The sequence below is a fragment of the Erythrolamprus reginae genome, chromosome 1, assembly GCF_031021105.1.
Source record: "Erythrolamprus reginae isolate rEryReg1 chromosome 1, rEryReg1.hap1, whole genome shotgun sequence".
Lineage (NCBI taxonomy): Eukaryota > Metazoa > Chordata > Lepidosauria > Squamata > Dipsadidae > Erythrolamprus > Erythrolamprus reginae.
The window spans coordinates 183,736,936-183,763,758 of record NC_091950.1 but is presented as its reverse complement, the minus strand read 5'-3'; the positions used below and the strand labels follow the sequence as shown (position 1 = coordinate 183,763,758).

Here is a 26,823-nt window from a genome sequence, read left to right as displayed (position 1 = left end):
TTTACAATTTTATGCATGGTATGTCTGTATGTATGTTTGGTTTTATAATAAGGGTTTTTAACTGGTTTAATATTGGATTGTTATATGCTGTTTTTATTACTGTTGTTAGGCGCCCCGAGTCTACGGAGAGGGGCGGCATACAAATCCAATAAATAAATAAATATATACTTTCCCCTCCCTCATTGTATTGTTTATCTGAAAAGAACTCTTTCCCTGACTTCTCTGATGAGACATATCCATTATAGTTGAAATTCTGGCATAGCTCTCATCCTTGTCAGAGGGTAAATGAGCCTCACAACCCAGTTAAGATAGGCTCTGGGCTTACATTCCATAACAAAATTGTTAGTACTATCAAACAACAACATATGCCAATCCCATGTTCTTGGAAAGGAGTCCACAAATGGATAAAAATATTAAATTCAATCTAATTGCTGACTAAGCAACCAGTTATATTAATAAAAAGTTAAGTTCTGATTTTGAAGAAAACTGAATGGTCCAACAACTTTAATTCTACAAATTTAAACTGCTGTATTTTTCAGAGTATAACAAATGGAGTCCACAAATGGATAAAAATGTCAAATTCAATCCAATCGCTGACTAAGCAACCAGTTACATTAATAAAAAGTTAAGTTCTGATTTTGAAGAAAACTGAATGGTCCAACAACTCTAATTCTACAAATTTAAACTACTGTATTTTTCGGAGTACACACCAGAGTATAAGATGCAACTTACTTTAGAGGGAGGAAAATAGTGGGAGAAATCTACCTACCAGGTATTCATCTGGCTAGCATCCTTAGTCTGTTCAGTTTCAGTATGTCATTTTATCCCCTGGTTAGGGCTGAAAAAGCCTTTTTCAAAGGGAGTAGAAACGAAAACAAGCCTGCAAAGACTTGGGCAGGAAAAACTGCTTCGGAGGGAGTAGGAATAAAAAAAATGCTGCAAGCCAGGAGGATTTTTAGCACCATGTTAGGGCTGAAAAAGCCTTTTTCAAAGGGAGTAGAAATGAAAAGAAGCCTGGAAAGACTTAGGGCTGGAAAAAACCTTCTTTGGGGGGAGTAGGAAGCTAGGAAGATAGCACCTAGTTAGGGCTAGAAAAAAGGTTTTGAAAGAGCTACATCCAGAATATAAGACGCACCCAAATTTTCAGCCTCTTTTAGGGAGGAAAAGGTGCACCTTATACTCCAAAAAATACGGTATATGTTTGACTTCAAGATTTGTGGTGGTGCAGTGTTTAGAATACAGAATCGTAGGTTAACTCTGGTCACTGCCAGGAGTTTGATTCCTTTGATCTTGATCAGGTCAAGGTTGCCTCAGCCTTCCATCCTTCCAAGGTCACTAAATGAGGACCCAGATTGTTGGGGGCCATAGGCTGACTCTGTAAACTAATTAGAGAGGGCTGTAAATCCCTGTGAAGCGGTATGTAAGTCTTAGTGATATTGCTTTTGCTAAATCTAAAATGGGTATATGTTTCTTTTGTTGACATTCACTGGGTCTTAAGCAATGGGCCATGTGGGGGGGGGAATCTCAATTACCTGGCAGTCTCCCTCCATTCGGCATCCTCTCCTTCTCGCAAGCAAAGTTCATCAAGCTCGGTGAATAAATCATGTGGGATATGCTCCTCATCATCATCTTCTGTTCCAAGAATAAACTGCACCCTCTGTGAAGGAGTATCTAGGAAGGAAAAAAGAGTAGTACTAAGAAAGTTAATCAGAAGAGATGAATTTATCAAAGAAGCTGAATAGCCAGCATTATGATTTGGTAGAAACATTATATACAGCATAGAAGGCAAACATTATATGATAGAGGACCAATGTGAAATTTCAGGTATATTCACTCATTCATTCACAAAATGGCTGCCATTTGTCGGCGATTTGTCAGTTGATAAGTTAATAGCGGAGGCCTGGAACAGGGCTGCGGCGGGGGCTCTTGACCGGATTGCGCCATTGCGACCTCTCCGTGGCATTAGACCCCGTAGAGCCCCATGGTTCAATGAGGAGCTCCGGGAGTTGAAACGCCAAAAGAGACGTCTAGAGAAGCAATGGAGGAAGAGTAGGTCTGAATCCGATTGAACACTTGTAACAGCTTTTATTAAGACTTACAAAGTGGCGCTCAAGGCGGCAAGATGCGCGTACCATGCCGCCTTGATTGCATCAGCGGAATCCCGCCCGGCCGCTCTGTTTAGGGTGACCCACTCCCTTCTTAACCAGGGGGGAGTTGGGGAGCCCTTGCAGAGTAGTGCCGAGGATTTTAACACGTTTTTCGCTGATAAAGTCGCTCAGATCCGGGCCGACCTCGACTCCAATTGTAAAACAGAGTCGACTGACAACGAGTCAGTCGAGGTGACTGGGGCACGTACTTGTCCACCTGTCTGGGAAGAGGTTGATCTGGTGACACCTGATGAAGTGGACAAGGCCATTGGAGCTGTGAGTTCCGCCACCTGTTCACTGGATCCGTGTCCCTCCTGGTTGGTTAGGGCCAGCAGGGAGGTGACACGGAGCTGGGCCCAGGAGATTACCAACGCTTCCTTGGGGAGGGGAGTTTTTCCATCACTCTATAAAGAAGCGCTTGTGCGCCCTCTCCTCAAGAAGCCTTCCCTGGACCCAGCCGTGCTTAATAACTATCGTCCAGTCTCCAACCTTCCCTTTATGGGGAAGGTTGTTGAGAAGGTGGTGGCACTCCAGCTCCAGCGGTCCTTGGAAGAAGCTGATTATCTAGGTCCCCAGCAGTCGGGTTTCAGGCCCGGTTACAGCACGGAAACCGCTTTGGTCGCGTTTGGTCTCAGCTGTGGCAAGGGGGGCGTTTGCCCAGGTTTGCCTGGTGCACCAGTTGCGGCCCTATCTGGACCGGGACTCATTGCTCACAGTCACTCATGCCCTCATCACCTCGAGGTTCGACTACTGTAATGCTCTCTACATGGGGCTACCCCGTAGAGCTCCATGGTTCAACGAGGAGCTCCGGGTGTTGAAGCGCCAGAAGAGACGTCTGGAGAAGCGATGGAGGAAGAGTAAGTCCGAATCCGATCGAACACTTGTAAGAGCTCATACTAAGACTTACAAAGTGGCGCTCAAGGGGGCAAGATGCGCGTATCATGCCGCCTTGATTGCATCAGCGGAATCCCGCCCGGCCGCTCTGTTTAGGGTAACCCGCTCCCTTCTTAATCACTTTTATCAGTGTTTTTCGCTGATAAAATCGCCCGGATCCGAGCGGACCTCGACTCCAATTGTGAAACAGAGTCGACTGACAATGAGTCAGTCGAGGTGACTGGGGCTAAACGTCTTTGTCCATCTGTCTGGGAGGGGTTTGACTTGGTGACACCTGATGAAGTGGACAAGGCCATTGGAGTGTGAGTTCCGCCACCTGTTTACTGGATCCGTGTCCCTCTTGGCTGGTTTCGGCCAGTCGAGGGGTGACACGGAGCTGGGTCCAGGAGATTGTCAACGCCTCCTTGGGGAGGGGGTCCTTTCCGCCCCTTTATAAGGAGGCGGTTGTGCGCCCCCTCCTCAAGAAGCCTTCCCTGGACCCAGCTGTGCTTAATAACTACCGTCCAGTCTCCAACCTTCCCTTCATGGGGAAAGTTGTCGAGAAGGTGGTGGCACTTCAACTCCAGCGGTCCTTGGTGGCGGGCCCGGGACAGGGGCTTGTCCTCTGTCCTGGTGCTCCTTGACCTCTCAGTGGCTTTCGATACCATCGACCATGGTATCCTTCTGTGCCGGCTGGAGGGGTTGGGAGTGGGAGACACTGTTCTTCAGTGGTTCTCCTCCTACCTCTCCGGTCGGTCGCAGTCGGTGTTAGTGGGGGGTCAGAGGTCAATCCTGAGGTTTCTCCCTTGTGGGGTGCCTCAGGGGTCGGTCCTCTCCCCCCTGCTATTTAATATCTACATGAAACCGCTGGGTGAGATCATCCAAGGGCATGGGGTGAGGTATCATCAATATTCCAATGATACCCAGTTGTACATCTCCACCCCATGTCCAGTCAACGAAGCAGTGGAAGTGATGTGCCGGTGCCTGGAGGCTGTTGGGGCCTGGATGGGTGTCAACAAACTCAAACTCAACCCAGACAAGACGGAGTAGCTGTGGGTTTTGCCTCCCAAGGACAATTCTATCTGTCCGTCCATTACCCTGGGGGGGAATTATTGACCCCCTCAGAGAGGGTCCGCAACTTGTGCGTCCTCCTCGATCCACAGCTCACATTAGAAAAACACCTTTCAGCTGTGGCGAGGGGGGGCATTTGCCCAGGTTCGCCTGGTGCGCCAGTTGCGGCCCTATTTGGACCGGGAGTCATTGCTCACAGTCACTCATGCCCTCATCACCTCGAGGCTCGACTACTGTAACGCTCTCTACATGGGGCTACCTTTGAAAAGTGTTCGGAAACTTCAGATCGTGCAGAATGCAGCTGCGAGAGCAATTATGGGCTTCTCCAAGTATGCCCATATCACTCCAACACTCCGCAGTCTGCATTGGCTGCCGATCAGTTTCCGGTCACAATTCAAAGTGTTGGTTATGACCTATAAAGCCCTTCATGGCACCGGACCAGAATATCTTCAGGACCGCCTCCTGCCGCACGAATCCCAGCGACCGGTTAGGTCCCACAGAGTTGGCCTTCTCCGGGTCCTGTCGACTAAACAATGTCGTCTGGCGGGACCCAGGGGAAGAGCCTTCTCTGTGGGGGCCCCGACCCTCTGGAACCAGCTCCCCCCTGAGATTAGGATTGCCCCCACCCTCCCTGCCTTTCGTAAACTCCTTAAGACCCACCTTTGCCGTCAGGCATGGGGGAACTAAAACACCTCCCCCTTGCCCATGTTGTTTTGTTGATTGATTGACTGTGTGCCTGTTTTTTATATATACTGTTTTTATGAGATTATTAATTTAAATTGTAACTAGATGGGTGGGCATTGGATTTGGTATTATGTACTGTACTGTTTTTTATTATTGTTGTGAGCCGCCCCGAGTTTGCGGAGAGGGGCGGCATATAAATCCAATAAACCTAACCTAAAACTAATATCTCCGAGACCGCCTCCTGCCGCACGAATCCCAGCGACCGATTAGGTCCCACAGAGTGGGCCTTCTCCGGGTCCCGTCAACTAAACAATGTCGGTTGGCGGGCCCCAGGGGAAGAGCCTTCTCTGTGGCGGCAGCGACCCTCTGGAACCAACTCCCCCCGGAGATTAGAACTGCCCCTACTCTTCCTGCCTTCCGTAAACTCCTTAAAACCCACCTTTGCCGTCAGGCATGGGGGAACTGAAACATCTTCCCCTGGGCATGTTTAATTTATACATGGTATGCTTGTGTGTGTGTCTGTTAGCATATGGGGTTTTTTAAATCTTTAAATATTTTAAATTTGTCAGATTATTTATGATTTGTTCCACGTGTTGTGAGCCGCCCCGAGTCTTCGGAGAGCGGCGGCATACAAATCCAAATAATAAATAAATAAATTAAATAAATAAATAAATAAATAGCATAGATGAAAAAACACCCCTTTACAAAAATATAACATTATGCTTTTTTGTACCATCCCATCCAATATCCCAGCTCACCTCTTTTCTTTTCAGAGTAGTATTTCCAAACAGAGCACTAGGCCAACCCCTATTCCCACACCATCTTATTAATCATCACCATCTTCTTCTTTTAACAACCCTCATAACTCCTTGTGGGTTGGAGTCGAGGCAACTGAATGGAGATAGTAGAGTGTTTTAATGGCCAGATGCCTTTCCTGTTGTCAATAAGGAGTTTTATTCTCATTGTGCTCAGAGAGAGAAATACCTGCTTCTACCTAGGATCGAACTCATAGTTTGTGATTGTGAGGGGAGAACTCCATCTCTAGGCCACCGCATCACTCACACCATTTTATTAATGATTTCTATCAAATACCTCAAGCATTTAATAGAATGGACAGAGCCTGGCTAGTGCAGAGGAAATGTCAGTGGTCATATTGGTGCCTATCCCTAATGTAGTTAAAATAGCCCCTATTAAGAGTTCTCTTAAGAGCATTCCTGAATTCTTTTTATCTTTCCACTGCGGAGAGGAAATGTTCACTATAAATGTAAGATGAATTTAAACATGACAATGAATAAATGCAATCACATTTGTTTTAAAAAGGAATTGAATGTATGCATGTCCAACAAGAATAAACTAAGGATAAGCAACATTCATTGACTAGGAAAAAAAGATTATGTGGAATATTCTCTTCTCTGTGGATTATATTAAAGTTCCTCTGGGTTTTGTTTTGGGGATTATTTGGTGATTTGATGAACTGGAGGCAGTTTGAAGCCGGGGTGGCGCAGTGGTTAGAGTGCAGCACTGCAGGCTACTTTAGCTAGCTGCTAGCTGTGGTTCAGCAGTTCAAATCTCACCACCAGCTCAAGATTGACTCAGCCTTCCATCCTTCTGAGGTGGATAAGATACTTAGGGGCAATATGCTGATTCTGTAAACCCTTAGAGAGGGCTGTAAAAGCACTATGAAGTGGTATATAAGTCTAAATGCTATTGCTATAATGCTATTGCTATTGAAGAGGTCCATTTTGATTCAGCTCCCCAAAATCTGTTCCATCTGTAACACCATGTCCAGAATACTTTGATCTACTTCTGATTTAAAGGATTTACTTTCCAGAGGATTAATTTCCAGAGGAAATTTAGCAGGATCCTGGGGCATGTTTTGCACATCCCTGCAAGAAAGGAAGAGGCATGTAAAGGTTTGGTTTTTAGGGGGAGGATTATAGATATGACACCATATGGACATCTGGTTTGAAAATCCACACTTGCTTCTGGGTTGTGAGAGGTTGTCATTCTATACTTCCCGCTGTTTCTATTAGATCCTGGAATTTTCTTCAAGGTTTCTGATTTAGTTTGGTTTTTAAATGGATAGGTTTCATCTTTTGAGGAGCAGAGGGCGTCACAAAAAAATACAATGCTAATAGGAATTAAATGCATTGAAGCTATAAGCAGTAGACAAGTAACAGAGCTTTCCATTAAAGTGGTGATTTTACAGAAAGTCATGAACTGAAGGACTTATACACATATCACCATGAAATGTTCCACGGCAGAGAAAGATTCTTCACAAAGGAGCAATATCTCATTGCCTTATGCTCAAAGGGGCGGTCTGGGCCTTCATTATAGGGGATTTTTGACTCACCCTACCTCCCACTTCCTGGGATCCTGCTGTAGCTTCATGCTGATCTGATTAAGTCAAGGAACTGAATGGAGAACCTGCCAGCGTGCCAGGCATTTGGAAATTAGCAGAGTTTTGCCACCACAGCAAGCACAAAAACAAGGGGGGGGGGGACTCAAAATTCATTCTCTTTTGTATTTGTGCAAAGGGTAAATGTGTTTTAGGCATGGATCTTGAGTGGGTAGGATGAGCCACTTGGTAACTGAGCTTGTATTATTATTATTATTATTATTATTATTATTATTATTATTATTATTATTATTATTTGTACCTACGAGTCAGCTTTTAATTCCTTGAGTTTGCCTGGGCACACCTTTGCAGTTTTCTTGACAAAGTTTATTCCTACCTTCCTTCCTAGGGATGAGAAAGAGTGACTGGTCCAAAATCACTCAATATTTTTTTTTCAATATCAACTTTATTTGATTAGTCAATCGACCATATCAAAGCGAGGAAAAGGACCACATCGGTCGTCATAAAACTGTGACTGGTTAAAATACAACAAAATTGGCTAAAATAGAGGGAATTTGAATAAATAATAAGTTAAAATGCAGTATAATATGCTAAAATTGAGTAGTAAAACATGAGAATATAACTCGTGCAAAGGATTATATTAAACAAATCTAAGATACTGATATAAAATATTCTTAAGTGAGTTCATCTCCTTTGCATGCCACCCCAATATGTTCTATAAAACGTATTCTCATCTGAACAGCCCTGACTTAGCGGTTCTAGAAACTACATATATATTTGTACCCTGAAGAAAATATGATAATTGTTTATTACAGTCCCAGTGTATGATTTTGTCAAGTAGGGGCTGTAAATACTGAGGTCTTACTGAGGAGTATAGTTTACAATTGAGTAGCACATGTGCAATGTCTTCTATTTCTGGTGCACCGCAAATGCATGTTCTCTCAAAATATGGTTCTTGGTGGAATCGTCCATATTTGACCATAGAATCTAACTGCTCAAATCTTGCTCTAGTGAGTGCTGTTCTATGGTATTGGGTCAGACCCATTGTCAGCTATTTTTCTAGTTGAAAGGCTGTTTTTACTCAATTGGCTTTATGCCTAAAGTGAGACCTTTGTAGAACACACAGCCTCCTGGGTTCTAGACCATAGGCCTAGACTTTTCGGCACCAGTTCTGTGAAGAGAGATTTTTCCATGGACTGGAGGGGGTTTATTTTCATGGACTGGAGGGGGTTTGTTTCATGTGCTGCTTGCATTCAGCAGATGGGTCTTTGCTTGTTTGCACGGACCAGTTACTCACATACTACAGACCAGTGCCAGTCCACAAACTGGGGATTGGGGACCCCTGTTCCAGACTGATGCCTTCACCATTACACCAAACTAGTTGTCAGTTGAGTTTTTAAGCAAGCGCTAATTGGCTAACAGTTCTCTGGGCTTATCTATTAGCCAGAACAGCAATCACAGATAGGCTAATGGTTTACTGCAAGCTCTATAACAAACCTGTCAAATGTTCTCTATAGACAAACAGACATAAAAAACAGCCCTGGGGTGAAAGTAAAAGAAGAAAGTAAAATTCTGTACACAACTGAATGTCTGCCCACACAACAATGTTTTCTGCTCACATACGTCGTTGTTAAGAGATGTTTATGCAAAAGTAGCATAGTTCCCTATCACTGTTGCTGGAATAATTATTAAATTTTAGATAACACAAGGCAGGTAAACATATCTGATACTCCCGCCTCCACAACAAACTTGTGAGAAGATTTGGGCTGAGAGAGAGAGAGAGAGAGCAAGAGAGAGAGAGAGAGCAAGAGAGAGAGAGAGAGAGAGAGAGAGAGAGAGCGAGCGCAATTGGTCCAAAATCTCTAAACTGACTTTGCTGCCTAGAAGTCACAGTCTCCTGTTTTCTAGGCCTGCCTTTTAACCAGTATGTCAAACTGGCTCAAATGAATTATCTGAGTGAATAGGGGAGTATATAAATGACCCTTGAAACTTATTCCAGATTTTAACAGACGAATGCATCAAAGCTTGTGATTCCTAAGAGGTCAGTAAGGGGCGTGCATAAGTGCACCAGCATGGCTACCATCCTAATGTTTCCCTCTTATTAGTACCCATCTCATGTATATAAACAGCGTTATGTCTGTGTATACTACCAATACCTACTTGACAAATTAAATTAAATTAATGCAAGATAGACAGAATGTTTTGTTATGGAGGGAAAGCTCCCAGTTGTGTTGCCGTTGAGGTACCGTATTAAATAACAAATTATGTCCAGGCAATATTTACAGTGTTCTGTTATATCAACACTAAAAGGTTTGTTGCTTCCTTTCAGCAGTCTCAAAAAAGGAACATATTTTCAATCATTACATTCTGAATAGAATCTGCATTTCTGAGAAACACAAAATGATGGCTGCTGTTTCTACCACTCTGCTTCGCCATGGACAAGACTGTCCTAGTTGCACAAGAGTCATTCTTTATTCAAGGCATAGCAGCAACTGAGGGTCTTCAGCTGCAGTGGTGGGGCACTGTTAATGCATGGCTTTACTGCAAGGAGATGGGAGACCTAATTTCCCAGATGTCAATTAGTAACAAGAACTAGTCCGTCAGTTTCTGTAGTTTGGTGCACTCGACACACAGCTATGCTAAGCTGTTTTACATACAGTGAGGTAGAATGGAGAGGAAAGAGCTAGTTTGAGATGGCAAAAAATAAAGATGGATACATTTTTTTTAAATTGCAACAACCATTACAAATGGACAACCATGGTGTATTACAGGTAGTACTCAGCTATGGTGGCAGATGGGCAGGCTTCATGTGACCACATCTCTTGCAGGAAGAAGAGCAGCTACTGTGGTGGTGAAAGATAGTCCCATAGGCATGTGAGCCACAACACTACCAAGTCATTAAAAAAAGTGGCCAAGAATAACTAAACATCTCAAACTAGCCTCTCCCAAGTTCTCATGAGTGCATTCAGACATGCAAGATTCTGTTACTATAGCTTTACAGTAAAAATAATTCTGATCTATAGTATATGGTACTAGTTTTGTAGTTTTGTCTACCCTAAAGAGCTGACAATGGGCGGTGGGGGGGGAAGCATATCTCCTTTTTATTTTCTGATGATGCTATCTAGCCACTACTACCATTTTTCCTCATTTTCAATTAGTTCCCAGAACGATAGCTATTTTAATGTACAACCAAGTATGAATGCCTCTCAACTCCGTTCTATGGCACTTGGAGCATCCATAACTGCTCTGTAGGTATTCAGGGGGGGGTTTTCTTCCAAAAAGTGCAGAATATATTTTTTTAAGCTGCTATGAATCTCTATGTTTTATTTTGAACTGTTTCCCACAAATTATCCCTAAACAAAAAGCTAGCAAAGGATAATGAGTCTCCTAGTAACTTCATAGTGTCCCAAATATTTCTCTGCAGTTCCTTTCCTCTCTCTTTGATAAAATAAAATGTTGTCCCTGACCAAAAAAAAAAAAATCCTTTCCCTGGCCAATAACAACAACAAAATCACTCATAAGAGCTTAAAAAGAAGTAGAATAATAATAAATTATTAGATTTGTTATATACAGTGATCCCTCGATTTTCGCGGGTTCAAACTTCGCGGAACGGCTATACCACGGTTTTTCAAAAAATATTAATTAAAAAATACTCCACGGTTTTTTTTTCTATACCACGGTTTTTCCCACCCGATGAAGTCATACGTCATCACCAAGAGTCACTTCTCTCTCTCTTTCTCTTTCTTTCCTGTCATTCTCTGCTTCAATCATTTTCTCATTTCTCTTTTTTTCTCCCCTTTTTTCTATCATTTCTCTCTCTCTCTCTACCTTCCACTCTCCCCCCTCTTGCTCTCTCTCTCTTTCTCCCCCTCTCTCTCCCTCTCTGTGAGAATGCCTGCCCCGCCTCTCCTGCAGCCCCCTCGCTGATAGCTGGGGCGAAAGCGCTCTCAGCTAAGGGACTGTGAGAGGGGTGGGGCTGGCATTCTCGAAGCGCTCAGAGCGGCTAGCGGCCGAATGAGGAGGATGAGAAGCCGTAGCCACCAGCGCTGCTGCAGGAGGACCCGTGTCCCAAGAAAGCCGGTGAGAGGGGCGGATCGGGCGGGCGGGGGGGGTAGCGGCGAGGGGGCTGGAGGTGCTGGGGGGGCGGGGGCAGCCGACATTCAAAACAATCTTTGCCGGCCTCCGCACTTTCGTCACTCCCCGCCCCCAACTTCAAGCCCAGCTTCTTGCGCTGCCTTGAAAAAGGGTGCGTGGGGGTAGTTTTTGGCTGTCCATAGCCAAAAATGGTGTTTTTACTTCCGCACCGCTACTTCACAGAAATTCGACTTTCACGGGCGGTCTTGGAACGCAACCCCCGCGAAAATTGAGGAAATACTGTATTGTACTGTTACTGTTGTGAGCCGCCCCTAGTCTACGGAGAGGGGCAGCATACAAATCTAATTAATAATAATAATAATAATAATAATAATAATAATAATATGCTTATAATAGCACAGGTTTTCATAAGTTAGCATACTTTTGTCATATGCATGACATTGTGATTTTTTTTTTCAGTTAGCAAGTCCTACATTCTACATGCATGGGCAGAGAAAGAGAATACATGTAAATAATACTGACTGTGACAATAAAGTACAAATAACAGTAAAAAATAAGTTATAAAATAAGCATGGTGACAGTTCATAAAACAATACTGCTAAAAGCACTAATATTCCAGCACACTGACTACATCTTATTGTGGCAATGAAAACTGATCAAAAATTTAAATCAATAAAATTACTTACTTACAAATGAATGTGCACGAAGGATTCCAAAGAAAGAACAAGGGGAGATCCAAACAAGGACCCAATTATTATGACTTTAAAGTAGGTTACACTGAAATTTTAATCATACACAAATAGCTCTTCTTCTATGGGCTCCCTAGAGCCGTATGTTAAATAAGCCTGAGGAATAAAGTTTAGCCTGCTATAAAATCCAGCCAAATGGATGTCTACGTTGTTAAGCTCTTTTTAAATTGTTCAAGCCAAAATTATCACAAAGGATAAAATGTGAACACGGCCTGCTATTTTCACGAAGCATCTTAAAATGACAGAAAACCTTGAGAAAGTATGGGGAAAACTTCAGATAAAATACTGTATCCTTGAACCTGAATTAATGATATATTCTGTGAACTTTTTGGGGGGGTCTCAGAACTATTAAATGCTACATAATCAGGTTTAGAAAATCAAAGCAACGTGTACACTAGTTCCCCCACCACTCTCTTTTTCAAGAACAGCTCCTTAAGAAGCATAAGGTATGCTACAAAAGTCTGTGAAATCTTTTATTAATTATAAGATTATTGTTCTGTTAAATGTACCCTCTTTTCCATTATGTATATACTGTATATGTGTGCATTGCACAAGCTTATTTCCTGTTTGCATACAGTACTTAATGTTTTGTTTTGGAGCAGCACCATGATCTTGCTAAGTAAGCATCTCCAAATGAAATAAAGAACGAAACACAAAATCAAAGAGAAAAACTCCTTAAATTCTACTGCACCTTAAAAGATATTTTACTTAACATAGGCTTTGACCATAGGAACTGGTTCTACCTAAAATCTACATGTACACCTGATCTCTGCTCAATCTCTAACCCAAGCAAAGTTTAAATGACTACTCTATTCACATTTACTTGAATAGGCATTTTTTTCCCACAGTGGGTGGAAGCCTGCATAATGCAAAATTCATGATTGAACAGAGAGTTTATGCAAGTCAAAATCCACTTCAGAGATTGTCCACTTCCAAAGCACAAAGCAATATTGGGAGGAGAATGGCATCCTTCACTTCTAAAAAATGCTTTAATAGCTATATGTCCAACTCTTTATATGCGGGGAGTTTTAGCAGCTTCAGTTGAAAAGTTCATAAATATTTTTTTCAATTGTTATTACCAAGGTGACAGTTATGAAACAGGTAATATATAAGTTATGTGTTTCTTCTCTAAACTTTGAAAATGCAATGTTGTCCTTTCAAAAACAAACACCTAGCCGTATGAAGTTGACCCAAGTTTTATCAAATTTACCCCACATTTATCCTATTATTTTTAGGTAGAAGAAGGTAAAAGCAGATTCTGAGGTAAAAGCATCTTCTGAGGTAAAAAGAAGCTTCTGAGGTAAAAGAGACTCAAAAGCTTCCTTTACACAGCAAAGAGGTTTATACTTGCTTAACACGGGTCATTTGGAAAGAAGATCCAAATCCAAGATTCCCCCCCCCCCCTTTTGCAATAGGTTATTTCCCGAAACCCTAAATTTATACATGGATACTAATGTATGTTGACAGTTTGGGGTCTTTTTTAAAATGGAAATATATAATTGAAGGCCAAGAGAAAAAGATATCTGTGTCACTAGCAGTGTTCTTAAAAGGAAAAGGCACAATCTGAGCCAGTATTTTCTTGTTATGGATAAGGGGAGCTTAAGGTTATGATTTCAAAACAGCTGAAGGAGAGGACCAGGCTAAACCAAGGGCGGAGTCAAATGCATTATCAGTTTGGAAGTGGGAAGTTTGTCCTTTCAGACTTACAAGATTCTGTTAATGTTAAGCATTGTGGTGGCGCAGTGATTAGAATGCATTATTGCAAGCGAACTCTGTCCACAACCAGCAGTTCGATTCTCACCAGCTCAAGGTTGACAAAGCCTTTCATCCTTCCAAGGTGGGTAAAATGAGGAACCAGATTGCTGGAGGCAATATGCTGGCTCTGGAAACCATTTAGAGAGGGCTGCAAAGCACTATGAAGTGGTATCTAAGTGCTATTGCTAATGTAGCCTTTCAATAAAATTCATCTAATCCAGTTTCCTGTCTACTTTACCTGAAAAGGCTGACAATAGAGTGCATACTGCATACTTTTTCTTGTCTTAATTAATTTGATATAATGAGATGAGGCATGAAAATGAAAAAATGAATTAGGGGCCTCTATAAATAGACATTGTCTTTCAGCAATTGATAAGAAAGGATGGTAACGGCATTGTCAGCTTTCTCTAAGTGTAACGATTTCTGCAGTACATAAAATACAATAATGCCTGACATCAGTTATTTATCTCTACAACTGATCCTGATGAGTAATGCTGCTGACAAAATTGGTGCAAATATTTTTATGTCCTTTCTCAGTATGACATTTTATGGGTAAAAGCTGTGTGCATGCACACATTACTCCATATGAAAAAATAAAAAAACAGCCCTTCATATATAAATACAATTGAGAGTTTTGGAATCCTGTTTTCCAGGTCAACATTCTTCAAGGCAAAACTTTCTTACGATGTAGTAGCCAATAGCAATTAAATATTAAAAAAGAATACTCTGTAGCCAGGCTCCCAGATGACGTAGATTTGATTATGAAAGAGAGATTAACATGAAAGAGGATTAAGTAAAAAGCAGAGTCTGTTTGAATGTGCCCAAATATCCACATCTGTGAAGAGTTTTGCTGGCATCAACAAGTATGTCAGAAATTCCAGTGATATAAACAGGGAATGGGATAGCTCGGACTGCATTCCTACAGCACCAATTGAAATTTCTATAAATCAGGATGCAGAAAGATAGATATATACCCACAAATGCTCATATTTTGACAAATCAAAATGCTATTGATAAACTGAGATGCTGAGAAGCTATGATTTAATCAATTGTTCATAAAATGGATCCAGTAAATAAAGGGGGGGAGAACAGTGGAATATAGATCCTCTCCTACTCCTTTCACCAAGTACTGCATAGTGAGCAGATCCCAGTGAACTCACTATGGCTCAGACAGTAAAGAAAAGTGGGATTGACAGTATTACAACAAGATGGATTGAAAACTGTCTGACCAATCGCACCCAATGAGTAGTCCTCAATGGGTCTATGTCCACATGGAAACAGGTAGGCAGCGGGGTACCACAGGGATCAGTCCTAGGCCCAGTACTCTTTAACATATTTATCAATGATCTGGACAAGGGAATAGAGGGGGAATTAATCAAAATCGCAGATGGCACAAAGCTGGTGGGAGTGGCCAACAGTGTTCTCTCTAAATTTTTTTTGGGGTGGGCGGAAAAGTATAGTGTCTGAGCGGCAGTCCCTTTGGGACTGGGCGACACAGAAATAATAATAAAATTTCCCTCTCGGCTTCTGGGCAGGTTTGGAAAACTCTGAGTTGATGATGATTTTTAAGTGAGCGATTGCTCATTGCTCAGCTTAGAGGGAACTATGGTGGCCAACACCCCAGAGGATAGACTCAGGATACAGAAAGATCTAGACAGACTTGTACAGTGGGCCCAAACAAATAAAATGAAGTTTAATGTAGAGAAAAGTAAAATCCTGCACCTAGGTAAAAAAACAACAATAACATACATACAAACTTGACGAAACCACAATCACCATAAGTGACTGTGAAAGGGATCTTGGAGTCCTCATGGATAGCCAACTAAACATGAGCCAGCAATGTGCAGCAGCGGCTAAAAAAGCCAACACACTCCTAAACTGCATCAACAGGGGGATACAGTCCAAGACTAGAGAGGTAATAATACCACTCTACAATGCCCTGGTCAGACCACACCTGGAGTACTGCATCCAGTTCTGGTCACCACACTTCAAAAAAGATATAGAGACTCTGGAAAGGGTGCAGAAAAGAGCAAGTAAAATGATAAGGGGACTAGAGACCAGGCCATACGTAGAGAGGTTGCTGGAACTGGGCATGGTTAGTCTAGTAAAAAGAAGGGCCAGGGGGGACATGATACAGGTACTTAAGGGGTTGCCAAGAAGAGGAGGGGGTCACACTATTTTCCAGGGCACCAGAGGGCCGGACGAGGAACAACTGTTGGAAGCTGACAAAGGAGAGATTCAACCTGGAGATAAGGAAGCCCTTCCTGACGGTCAGAGTGATCAACCGGTGGAACGGCCTGCCAGCGGAGGTTGTGAATGCCCCAACTCTGGAAGTTTTCAAGAGGAGACTGGACTGCCATCTGGTTGGGGAGGTGTAGGGTTTTCTGCTTGAGCAGGGGGTTGAACTTGATGACCTGTAAGGTCCCTTTCAACTCAAACGATAGATAGATAGATAGATAGATAGATAGATAGATAGATAGATAGATAGATAGATAGATAGATAGATAGACAGACAGACAGACAGACAGACAGACAGACAGACAGACAGACAGACAGACAGACAGACAGACAGACAGACAGACAGACAGGACAGACAGACAGACAGACAGACAAACAGACAGACAGACAGACAGACAAATAAATAGACAAAAATGTCCTGCTAATCTCTGATTAATCCCAACCATAAATCCCCCATATTTTTCTTTGGATTAACATTTGAATAAATCATCTGTGGACATCTGCAAGAACTCCCCTATTTATTTTACCAACAATTTGGGCATTTTATTGTTATTTTTATTTTCAGTTCACAGTGATACAAAAAGCAATGGATGTCTTTTTCATTTTGCTTTCTATAATAGTCTCATGTTTTCAAGTACAAGGTCATTCCATGGCATTTCTGCCGTTTCTCATGAAAAATTCTGTGTATAGTTTCTAAGCAATTTCCATTAATATTTTCAGATGATGATGATGATCATCATCATCATTGATTATTATTGTTGTTGTTATTGTTGCTGCTGCTGCTGCTGTTGTTGTTGTTGTTGTTGTTATTATTATTATTATTATTATTATTATTATTATTATTATTAACATGAGAAAACCAAAAAATAACTTGCTTCTTTTATTAGTTAGCAAGTGAGCTTTTGGTCAACTCATATTGAAAATAAGTGCCTGCAGCATTAGCCAAACCTATTCAGGCATTATTCAGGGAACATGATAAAGCAGAATTCTAAACTGTACAGGTAGCCTGAGAAACTTATACTTGTTTAGCCTTTTTATTTATTTTTAGATGCTAATCACTTAAATCCCCCCAAGAAAGTTCCCAGTGTCAGAGGCAAAATAATTGTATACCACTCAATAGCTCTGCTGTATCCGAATAGCTTGGTAGGGTGAGTAATTTTTCAACTGGGCTATCATGTAAACAATACTGATATAACTTTCTAGAAGATGCAGAGTATTCTGGTTGTTCTTACCTTACTGTCATTCTTATGACAGAAGCAAGAAATCATTGTGGGCAGTTAACAATAGCCTGTGATTCAGTGCTCACGTAAATAGATGCAGAAACAGATTCCAAAACAAACAAAAAAGGCAAGTGACTCAGAACCACAAATTAACAGCCTGGGTAATGAGCCCATTTTGAACAAACCATGGATCAATGGAAAAATCTGTTATATGTAAAGTTCACCCTGGGTTTCCCCTGCAGGGAGAGGTCTTATATAAGTGTTTTTATGCTTATCAATAAAAATTGATTATAAAACAAGGCAAACTGGACTTCCAAAATCTGCAGTTGTCAATAGGAAAACCCTTCTATGAAACTTGGTATGATTTTTTAAAAAATGTAATAAACTAAAATATGACAGAGGAAATGTCATGTCTATTAAGATGATAATAATTGTTATTCTGGAAGATGATATGAAAATTTAAAAGGCAGAAAACATGAATTAAATGTCTCTGTATGGCCTGTACTATATCAAGATATCTCAGCAGCTAGCAGCACTAGATTGATCTCTGTTAGGTTGGGTCAGGCTAATCAATATTGGGATGGGTGACCTGCAGGGAATATTTGGGCTGCTGGGTTAGATGGGGGGGGAAACTATCCGAGAAGCATGTGATGGCAAAGCCCTTCCTGCAAAGAAAATTGTATGGGAATGAAAGGAGTCAAACTTGAAGGAGTTTTTACTTTGTGTCAAGACACAACCCCATGGTAAACAAGACACCTCTACTAAACAAATAATTCCCTCAACACTGTCAAACATTTTACTATGTCTGCACTTCTATTTCTACTAGTTTTTTCTCATCATTCCTATCACCCTTTTCTTCCCACTTAGGACTGTATGACTGTAACTTGTTGCTTGTATCCTAAGATTTTTATTAATATTGATTGTTTCTTCATTGCTTATTTGACCCCTATGACAATCATTAAGTGTTGTACCACATGATTCTTGACAAATGTATCTTTTTCTTTTATGTACACTGAGAGCATATGCACTAAGACAAATTCCTTGTGTGTCCAATCACACTTGGCCAATAAAGAATAAAGAATTCTAAACGGCCAAACTGCATTCTTATTTCCCCTTATTTAATATTTCCGATTATTGAATCTCAATTGTAACTCATCTTATTTATTGCTCCATGTTTTACCCCATGGTTTAAAGAGTACTAAAAGATCATTCTCAGGGCCTCATGGCCAACCTCAGCAAAATTGCATTGGATACTTTCAACCACCTAAGAATGAATAATGCATGGTTTGGCTTTATATTTTCATCTAACAGACAATATAAGCAACAATAAAACTCACTATAGCAATGAGATAGGCAACGTATAAGAAATATAAATATGGGATAGCCAAATATCCCAGAATCGGGGTGGCGCAATGATTAAAGACGCCCTGAGTCCCATGGGATTGGGCGGCCTAGAAGTCAAACAAACAAATAAGCAAGCTAACTGCTAGCTGTAGGTCAGCGGTTCAAATCTCACCACCAGCTTAAGGTTGACTCAGCCTTCCATCCTTCCGAGGTGGGTAAAATTAGGAGCCAGATTGTTGGGGACAATATACTGATTCTGTAAACTATTTAGAGAGGGCTGTAAAAAGCACTTTGAAGCGGTATATACATCTAAATGCTATTGCTATTACTACAAACTAAGGACATATAAATTCAGATTTTATAAGATGTTATAAGAAAACTGTATCTTTTCTGATTTAATTTTACATCAAAACTAAAAGTAATCAGAGATTCAAATAGAAAATATTTTCTTATCTCATTTACGATTAAGGGTTATCATATCAGGTCACATTCACATTGTTGAAGACTCAGTTATTAAACAGCCTTTCCATATACAATAATACCTCGTCTTACAAACTTAATTGGTTCTGGGACGAGGTTCGTAAGGTGAAAAGTTCGTAAGATGAAACAATGTTTCCCATAGGAATCAATGTCAAAGCGAACAATGCGTGCGATCCCAAAACTTTTGCCTTACAGTGATCCCTCAATTTTCGCGATCTCGATCTTCGCGAAACGCTATATCGCGATTTTTCAAAAAATATTAATTAAAAATATTTTCCCACCCGATGACGTCACTCTCTTCCTTTCTCATCTTTCTTTCTCTCTCTCTTTCTCTATCTTGCTTCTTCCTCTCTCACACTCTCTTCCTCCCTCTCTCATCTCTTTCTTTCCTTCTCTCTCTTTCTCTATCTCTCCCCCTCTTGCTCTCGAGCGGCGCGTGGGCGGCGGGGAAGACCCAGGGAAGGTTCCTTCGGCCGCCCAGCAGCTGATCTGCTTGGCAGCGCCGCAGCAGCGAGGAGCTGAAGATCCGGGTTTCCCCTTTCGTGGGCGGCGGGGAAACCCGGATCTTCGGCTCCTCGCTGCTGCGGCGCTGCCGAGCAGATCAGCTGCTGGGCGGCCGAAGGAACCTTCCCTGGGTCTTCCCAGGTGCGGAAGTAAAAACACCATCTGCGCATGCGCGGCCATGGAAAAAAAGGGCGCGCATGCGCAGATGGTGTTTTTTCTTCCGCACCACTATATCGCAAAAAATCAATTATCGCGAGGGGTCTTGGAACGGAACCCTCGCGATAATCGAGGGATCACTGTACTACCGGATCCTTGTTCGGGGGTGGGTGAAGACAGTGCAGGCTACCCAGACAGAGCCTCATGGGTGGATTGACACATGCAGGAAGCTTCCTGGCGGCTTGTCAACCGGTGGGGCTTCCACCCTCCTTGAAAGTTTTTGGTGACGGCAAAGGAGAATCCCAGCGCTTCAGCTTCAGACAAGGCTCCCTTGACAAGATGTCCCCCTTCCTCTTCCTCCTCCTCCAGAGCCCATGGGGACAGCCATGCGCTCTCCTTTGTCTCCCCAGCCAAAGAAGGGGTAGCCAATTGAATTAGCGATCCAGAGTCCTAATCCAGCCGCTGCTTCTCCTCCCTCCGTTTGATCCTCGGCAGCCCCATCCAGGAGAAACCGCTCTGAGTCCTCCTTGCCTCTCTTGCCCATCAGAAAGAGAAAGAGAAGGAGAAAGAGAAGAAGGGAAAGAGAGAGGGGGAGGTATATGTGTGTGTGTGTGAGAGAGAGAGAGAGAGAGAAAGAGAGAGAGAGAGGCTGACTGCCTCTCCTTTGCAATGACATCCGAAGCTGCCTGGCTGCTGTGCTGGGCTCGCCCTCTGGACGCACCCAGCAATTTTGCCCGAGAACAAGAAAGCAGCTGAGAGACGGGTGAACGCGGGTTTCTTTCTTTATTTCTCCCCCCTCGTCGTTTCAACCTTCTCCTCAGAAGCTGCCTCCCATACGTGCCTCACGCAGCTTCCCTGCCTCGTGTTTCCCTGAAGAGATGTGTGTGTGGAGGGGCGGGGCTTCCCCATCTGTTGCCCCCCCTCCGACTGAGCATGTTTTCGTGGTGTGCTGGGCTGGCAATGGCCGGGCCCTCACGAAACCCGGGTGGTGTCTGTCTGTCTGTCTGTCTGTCTGTCTGTCTGTCTGTCTGTCTATCTGTCTATCTATCTATCTACCTATCTATCTATCTATTTATCTATCTATGGATTACTCCAGAAATTACACTGGCACTTCTTAGAAACTAAAATATTTTTTGACATTGCAATATTGTATAGTAAGTTATTCAGCCACATTTTGGAAGATCTGTGACTAATGAAGGTGAATATACCTGTCCGAGGATAATGTTGCAGGATCCAATCTGGGTCAGTCACTGGGGACCAAAGGTTTTGTCTTCTAAGCTTTCATATTTATGCTGGAGCCCATCCTCAGGGAACTTCTCTGTGTGTTTTGTATGTGAAAGCATACAGAGAAATTCCCTAAGGATGGGTTCCAGCACAAGTCCGAAAGCTCAGAAGACAAAAACTCTGTGCCTGGTGACCGACCCAGATTGGATTTTGTAAGATCTGTCTTTTTAGTACAGTACTAAAAGTATTCACATCTTTTATATACTTTTAGTGGCTGTATTCTTATTCAGGCAGGAAAAATACTTTCTATCATTATTAATTCCATTAGAAATTTCTCCCAGGGAACAACGCCATTGTAACAGCATGGGACAACTCTGGAATCGCTAAAGCTGAACTCATGGTTAAAACTGAGCCATTGGGAGAAGAGAATGGGGCTTATGCTTGGATGAATATGACGTTCAAGGCAGAGGAAGACAGAAGGAAATCTCTCCATGCATCCCTATGTAAAATAGAGCAGACTTATATGACTCTTCATAAGTTTGCAAATGTTTAGTGGTTTTGTGATTTAAATATTTCGAAGTTGAACGTCCCTCTTCACCAGAATCTGGAGAAAGAAATTCTCTGAAGATGAGCTCCAACACAAGTCCAAAAGCTTTGAAAACAAAACCTCTGGTCCCGGTGACCAACCCAGATTGCATCCTGCAAAAATTATCAGAAAAGAGCAACTAAAATGATAAGGGGACTAGAGACCAGGTCATATGAGGAAAGGTTGCTGGAACTGGGCATGGATAGTCTAGTAAAAAGAAGGGCTAGGGGGGACATGATAGCTGTATACAGGTACATAAGTGGTTGCCATGGAGAGGAGGGGGACACACTGTTTTCCAGGGCACCAGAGGGCCAGACGAGGAACAACGGTTGGAAACTGACCAAGGAAAGATTCAACCTGGAGATAAGAAAGAATTTCCTGACAGTGAGAGCGATCAACTAGTGGAACGGCCTGCCAGCGGAGGTTGTGCACTCCCTAACTTTGGACATTCTCAAGAGGAGATTGGACTGTCATTTGGCTGGGGTGCTGTAGGATTTCCTACTCAGGCAGGGGGTTGAACTTGATGACCTGTAAGGTCCCTTTCAACTCTAATAATAAATAAATAAATAAAATAAATATTTGCTTTCGTTCATGTTAATATTTTGAGGGGGTTTTTAAATTCTTGGATGGCTCCCAGCAAAAGTTAGTAAAGTACAGACTAATCAGCAAGCAAACATGGTGATGTTTTATTCAATACTTTCAAACTCACTGTACCTCCCAGTGAGGAGGAACAAACTCATTGTACGTTCTAGTGAGAAGGAACAAAAGAAGCAGGAATTCAAGAAGAGGGAGATGGCTGGCAGTAGGAGAAGACAGAATGACAAATTGCTTTGTTGTTCGAATGGAATAAAGAAGAGGAATGAAACAGAAATAAGGAAAAAGTGCAGTGGGGGTGGAGGCCAGAAGAGAATTAAAAATGACTGGGCCATTAACCTGGCAAGTTAATAAATCAATGTTTTGTTATAAATTTTCCATGTACAGCTAAAAGTCTAAATTCCAAAGCATTCTAAAGCATTATGTATTGAGGGTGTGTGTGTTTGGTACACATCTAAAGAAGAAAATATATGACAAAAAGACCACGCTGCAAAGTGGAAGCACAATTTCAATAAATGTTCCTATATCAAAAAGATAAAATATCCAAACCCTAAGGAATGTTCTTTTGAAGAATAAAAGATGGGAATGAAGGCAGCTTCCGAGATTAAGGGTCCACTGGACTATCAAATTACAGTAGGCAGTGATCAGAAGGAACTTGGAAACTTGGTGTAGTTTCCTGCCTAAGCAAGAGGTTGGATTAGAAAACTACCAGGGTTCCTTCCAACTCTGTTATTGTGTCATTATTCTGTTAGACTTAGAAATCCTCATGTGATACTATTCTACCTGCTTCCAAACCACCATTTTCATATAAATAATAGCAACCAGTAATAGGTTCCTTCATACATCTAGCAAGATGGCACTCCATCCATCTAAGCCATTATAACAATATTCTCTCTGGTTCCCACTGAGCATTGTGTAATGTTTACAAGTGGGTGGGAGTTAGTGTAGTCTGAAGACCAGGTCCAGGTGAGATATAAAAGATTGGCAGTGCTTTGTTTTCATTTTCTTTTTGAATAATGGTGTTAATTATATTACATATTAATTATATTAAACAGATAAAATACATACATTAAAAATGTAGAAGCTTCAGAAACTCACCCCATTCCTACCCAAAACGGGGGAAATTAAAAAAAAGAAACTTTCTTTTCATCCCCAACAAGTCAACATTAACAATTTATCTCTGCCTTTTAAAATACAACCAAGGAAAGATTCAACCTAGAAATAAGGAGAACTTTCTTGACAGTGAAAACAATCCACAGAACAGCTTGCCTCCAGACGTTGTGGGAGCTTCACCACTGGAAGCTTTCAAGAAAAGACTGCACTGCCATTTGTCAGAAATGACATAGGGCAGTGATGACGAACCTTTTTTCGGCTCGGGTGCATGCGCGTGCCTACATCTCTGTTCTGCCTGACTGGGCTCAGGTGATTAGTAACAGTCCAGGGAAAAGAAATCAAACACACACGTGCTTTTCTAATCAGCAAACTTGTATTAAACAAACAAAAAGGGTTAACGAAAACAGTCCTTATTGTCAGGAATAAACTATAGTGCAAGGCGTACAGTCAGCCAAATACAAAGTGCAGGAAAAAGCAAATAAAGACAACCTGCACGGAGCAGAAATGTTTCAGGAGTCCTTTGAATCATGGAGATTCGAGAGCAACCAGCTAGTCCCAGAGGTTTCACCTCCCACATGCCTGAAAAGGCTGGGTTGAAATTCAAAGGCACGGAACAGAAACTTCAGAGCAGGAACCACAGAGTCACACAGATAAACAGCCACAGTTTGCCTTTTGCCTCTGTTCCCTTTTGTACCTTTAACCCTCATTAGGGGAACCACACCAAGCCCTCAGTATGAGAACCACACCCAGCCCAGGTGCTACTCTGATCACCGGTAATAGTCCTTTAATTGAGCCCTCCTTTGCATGGCTCTCCAGCTACGCATGTCTATGAGCTGTTCTGCATCGGAATCCAATGAGGAGAGACTGTCCGAGTGGCTGCGTGCCAAATCCCCTGGGCTGTCTTCGCAGTCCTGTGTGCTGTCTGCCAACTCCTCTGAACCAGTGGCCTCATCCTCGGGGTTGTCTGCCACATCTTCCTGGCTGTCAGCCAGGCTTTCGCACTCGCTTTGTGCCACATCTCTCCCATATGTGGAAGCAACGGCTGGCCCAAGCCCAAACACAACAATCTCTAATGTAATTTCCTTCCTCCGTGCGTGCGCCCAACCCCCATGCTGCCCCCCACGCATGCGCACAGGCCTCACTGAAGCCTCCAGACTTCCAGGAGGCCCGTTGGACTGTTTTTAACTCTCCCCAGGATTCAGGAGACTTTCCTGAATCTTTGGGAGAGCGAAATGGCCAAAAATAAGGCCGAAAATCAGCTGGCCAACACACGCATGCACACTGGAATTGACATAGGGCAATGTCTCACATGCCCTCAGATATGACTCTGCATGCCATAGGTTCGCCATCACTGGTGTAGGATCTCATGCTTGGCCAAGAGGTTGAACTAGAAGACTAGTCCCTTCCAATTCTGTTAATCTGTTAGACCAAATATTTATTTATTCCATACCTCACCCCATTTTCTATAAACTCATCTCTAGATACTCAGCTCACCTTATTAAACAGAAAAATCTAATAAAAACTAACACAAATTAACAAAATAAAATCCCATTTCTATTTAAAGCCTAATTGTCCTACTTCCTCCTAATAATAATAAGCAAAACATAAGCTGTGCTTTGGGTGCTTTTTTAGAAAGTTCTTGTTACAGAGAAGACACTGTCACACTAATGTATCTCTTTCATTCTACCATTTTCTAGATTTTTACAGAGCAAAAGGATAGGCAAAACAACTCAATTCCTGGGAAGAAAGAGATGTCGATGGTAGAGGGATTTCTTTAATCAGTTTAGAGTACAGTTTGAACTGTACTCTAATTACTATTTTATGAATTAAGGTTGCAGACAAGTATTCTTTGGTCTGTCATAATTTCTTAGTTGTTTAGATATGTAGCAATATTTACAACCTTTACCTACTTTATTCGGGGGGGGGGGGGGATTCGATACTATCATATATTTTCTGTTGTCATCTTGATATGACTCCTCTAATATGTCCCTCTTCAGACTATTACCCTTATTGTCCAAAACTTCGCAAGGACTAGAATGTATCAACTCTTGTTTTCTGCGGTACCTATTTCGCTGAACTATATTTTTTTTAAAAAAAAACAATAATAAAGCAAGACTTACCAAATGAAGGAGACTCTCGACCATCCTCTAATCCCGAATCTCTTTCTCTGTCTCTCTTTCTATGTTTGTGTCCACGGTGTCTATGGCGGCGATGGCTTTTTCTTCCACCCAATGGCACGTGAACCCCGATAAACAAAGTCCTGTGACCTACAGAACAGAATACAATCTAAGTATCTTTGAAAAAGCATTTAACACTAAGACGTTAGGACTACAATAATGTTTATGCAGTTTCAGAGGCTCTGGAATCCATCCTAAGATTATGATTATAATAAATAAAAATACATGCAATGATAGAACAGCTGAAGTAAATTTTAGAAAGAGAGTAACTCAAGTAAGTCATTAAGAAAGAACAAAGGTAGTAAGATCAAAGCTAGTTCCAATTTGGACATTTTCCCCACCTAATCATTTACTTGTATCGTAAAATTTTAAGCACTGTGATAAAACAGTATATTTAGACAATCAAAATACAACACAAATAGAAATACAGATACTGTAGTTGGGATAAAAAGTTTACATTAATATTTTGATACTGTTGTTCAAAATTGGTTCTGTAGAATATATTACTGTTACAATAATTGTCACTGAAAATTACTATTATTTTTATCTCTTTGAAAAATTCATTTCATTTGGAGTATTATAGTTACAATCTGTGGTTTTTTTCTCAGAAAAAGGGAGGGGGAGAGATAGAGAGCCACTTTGGTAGAATGATTTAAAATATTGGATTAAGAATATGGAGACCCAGATTCTGCTCCATCTTCAATCATAAAAGCTTACTAGGTGACTTTGGGACATTAATTCTCTTCAGTCTAGGCCAGTGCTTCTCAGTTATTTTTTGTTATGCCACCCCCCACTCCACCCCCAGGAAGAAGTTAACATTTCACATGCCCCCAACTCTCTGCCAATGCAAGTCTCACAGCCTGGTATGCCCAACCTGCCATCCCCAAATTGCACCCCACAACAAGACACGCATCCTACCTGACACTCTGTTGCATTCCTCAGCATTGTGACCAGGGCAGCCTGTTCTAAAATAAAATGTCTTGCAAGTTCAAAAGGTTTGATTGAACGCATGAGATGTTTTCTTTTAGAACAGGTTGCTGTGGACACATCGCCAAGGAATGCGATGGAGGTATCTGTACAAATAAATGTCAGGTAGAACACACATCCTACTCCATGCAGCAAAAAAATGCATGTCCCCAGGGTCATGCACCCCCCCCCCCCGGCATCGTTCTATGCTCCCCCCAGGGGGGCATGATACACAATTTGAGAAGCACTGGTCTAGCCTATCATGTAAGATTGTTATGTAGAAAATATGAGAAGGAACACAAGGTGTGTTATTTTCATCACAGGGAAGGAAGGAAGGAAGGAAGACAGAGCACTGATAATGTTGCCTTGTTTGGGTAACAAAACCTCTGCAAGAAAACAACCAAGCTCAAAGAGCACCATGGACCCCTCATTTCAACCCTGAGCTACAAATATTCTCCTTTATTAGTAATATGAAAGAGCTAAACCCA

General features: G+C 42.0%; 1 protein-coding gene across 1 annotated transcript in view; it reads right to left on the bottom strand.

Moving 5' to 3' along the window:
- Window positions 1-26,823, bottom strand: part of SLC4A10 (solute carrier family 4 member 10) — a 219,760-nt gene that overhangs the window by 87,722 nt on the left and 105,215 nt on the right. Inside the window, exons 4-5 of the mRNA XM_070731642.1 lie at window positions 25,313-25,459; window positions 1,533-1,671 (exon numbers count right to left, since the gene is read on the bottom strand). Of these exons, the coding sequence (XP_070587743.1) occupies window positions 1,533-1,671; window positions 25,313-25,459 (286 nt within the window). The remainder of the gene's footprint in view (window positions 1-1,532; window positions 1,672-25,312; window positions 25,460-26,823) is intronic.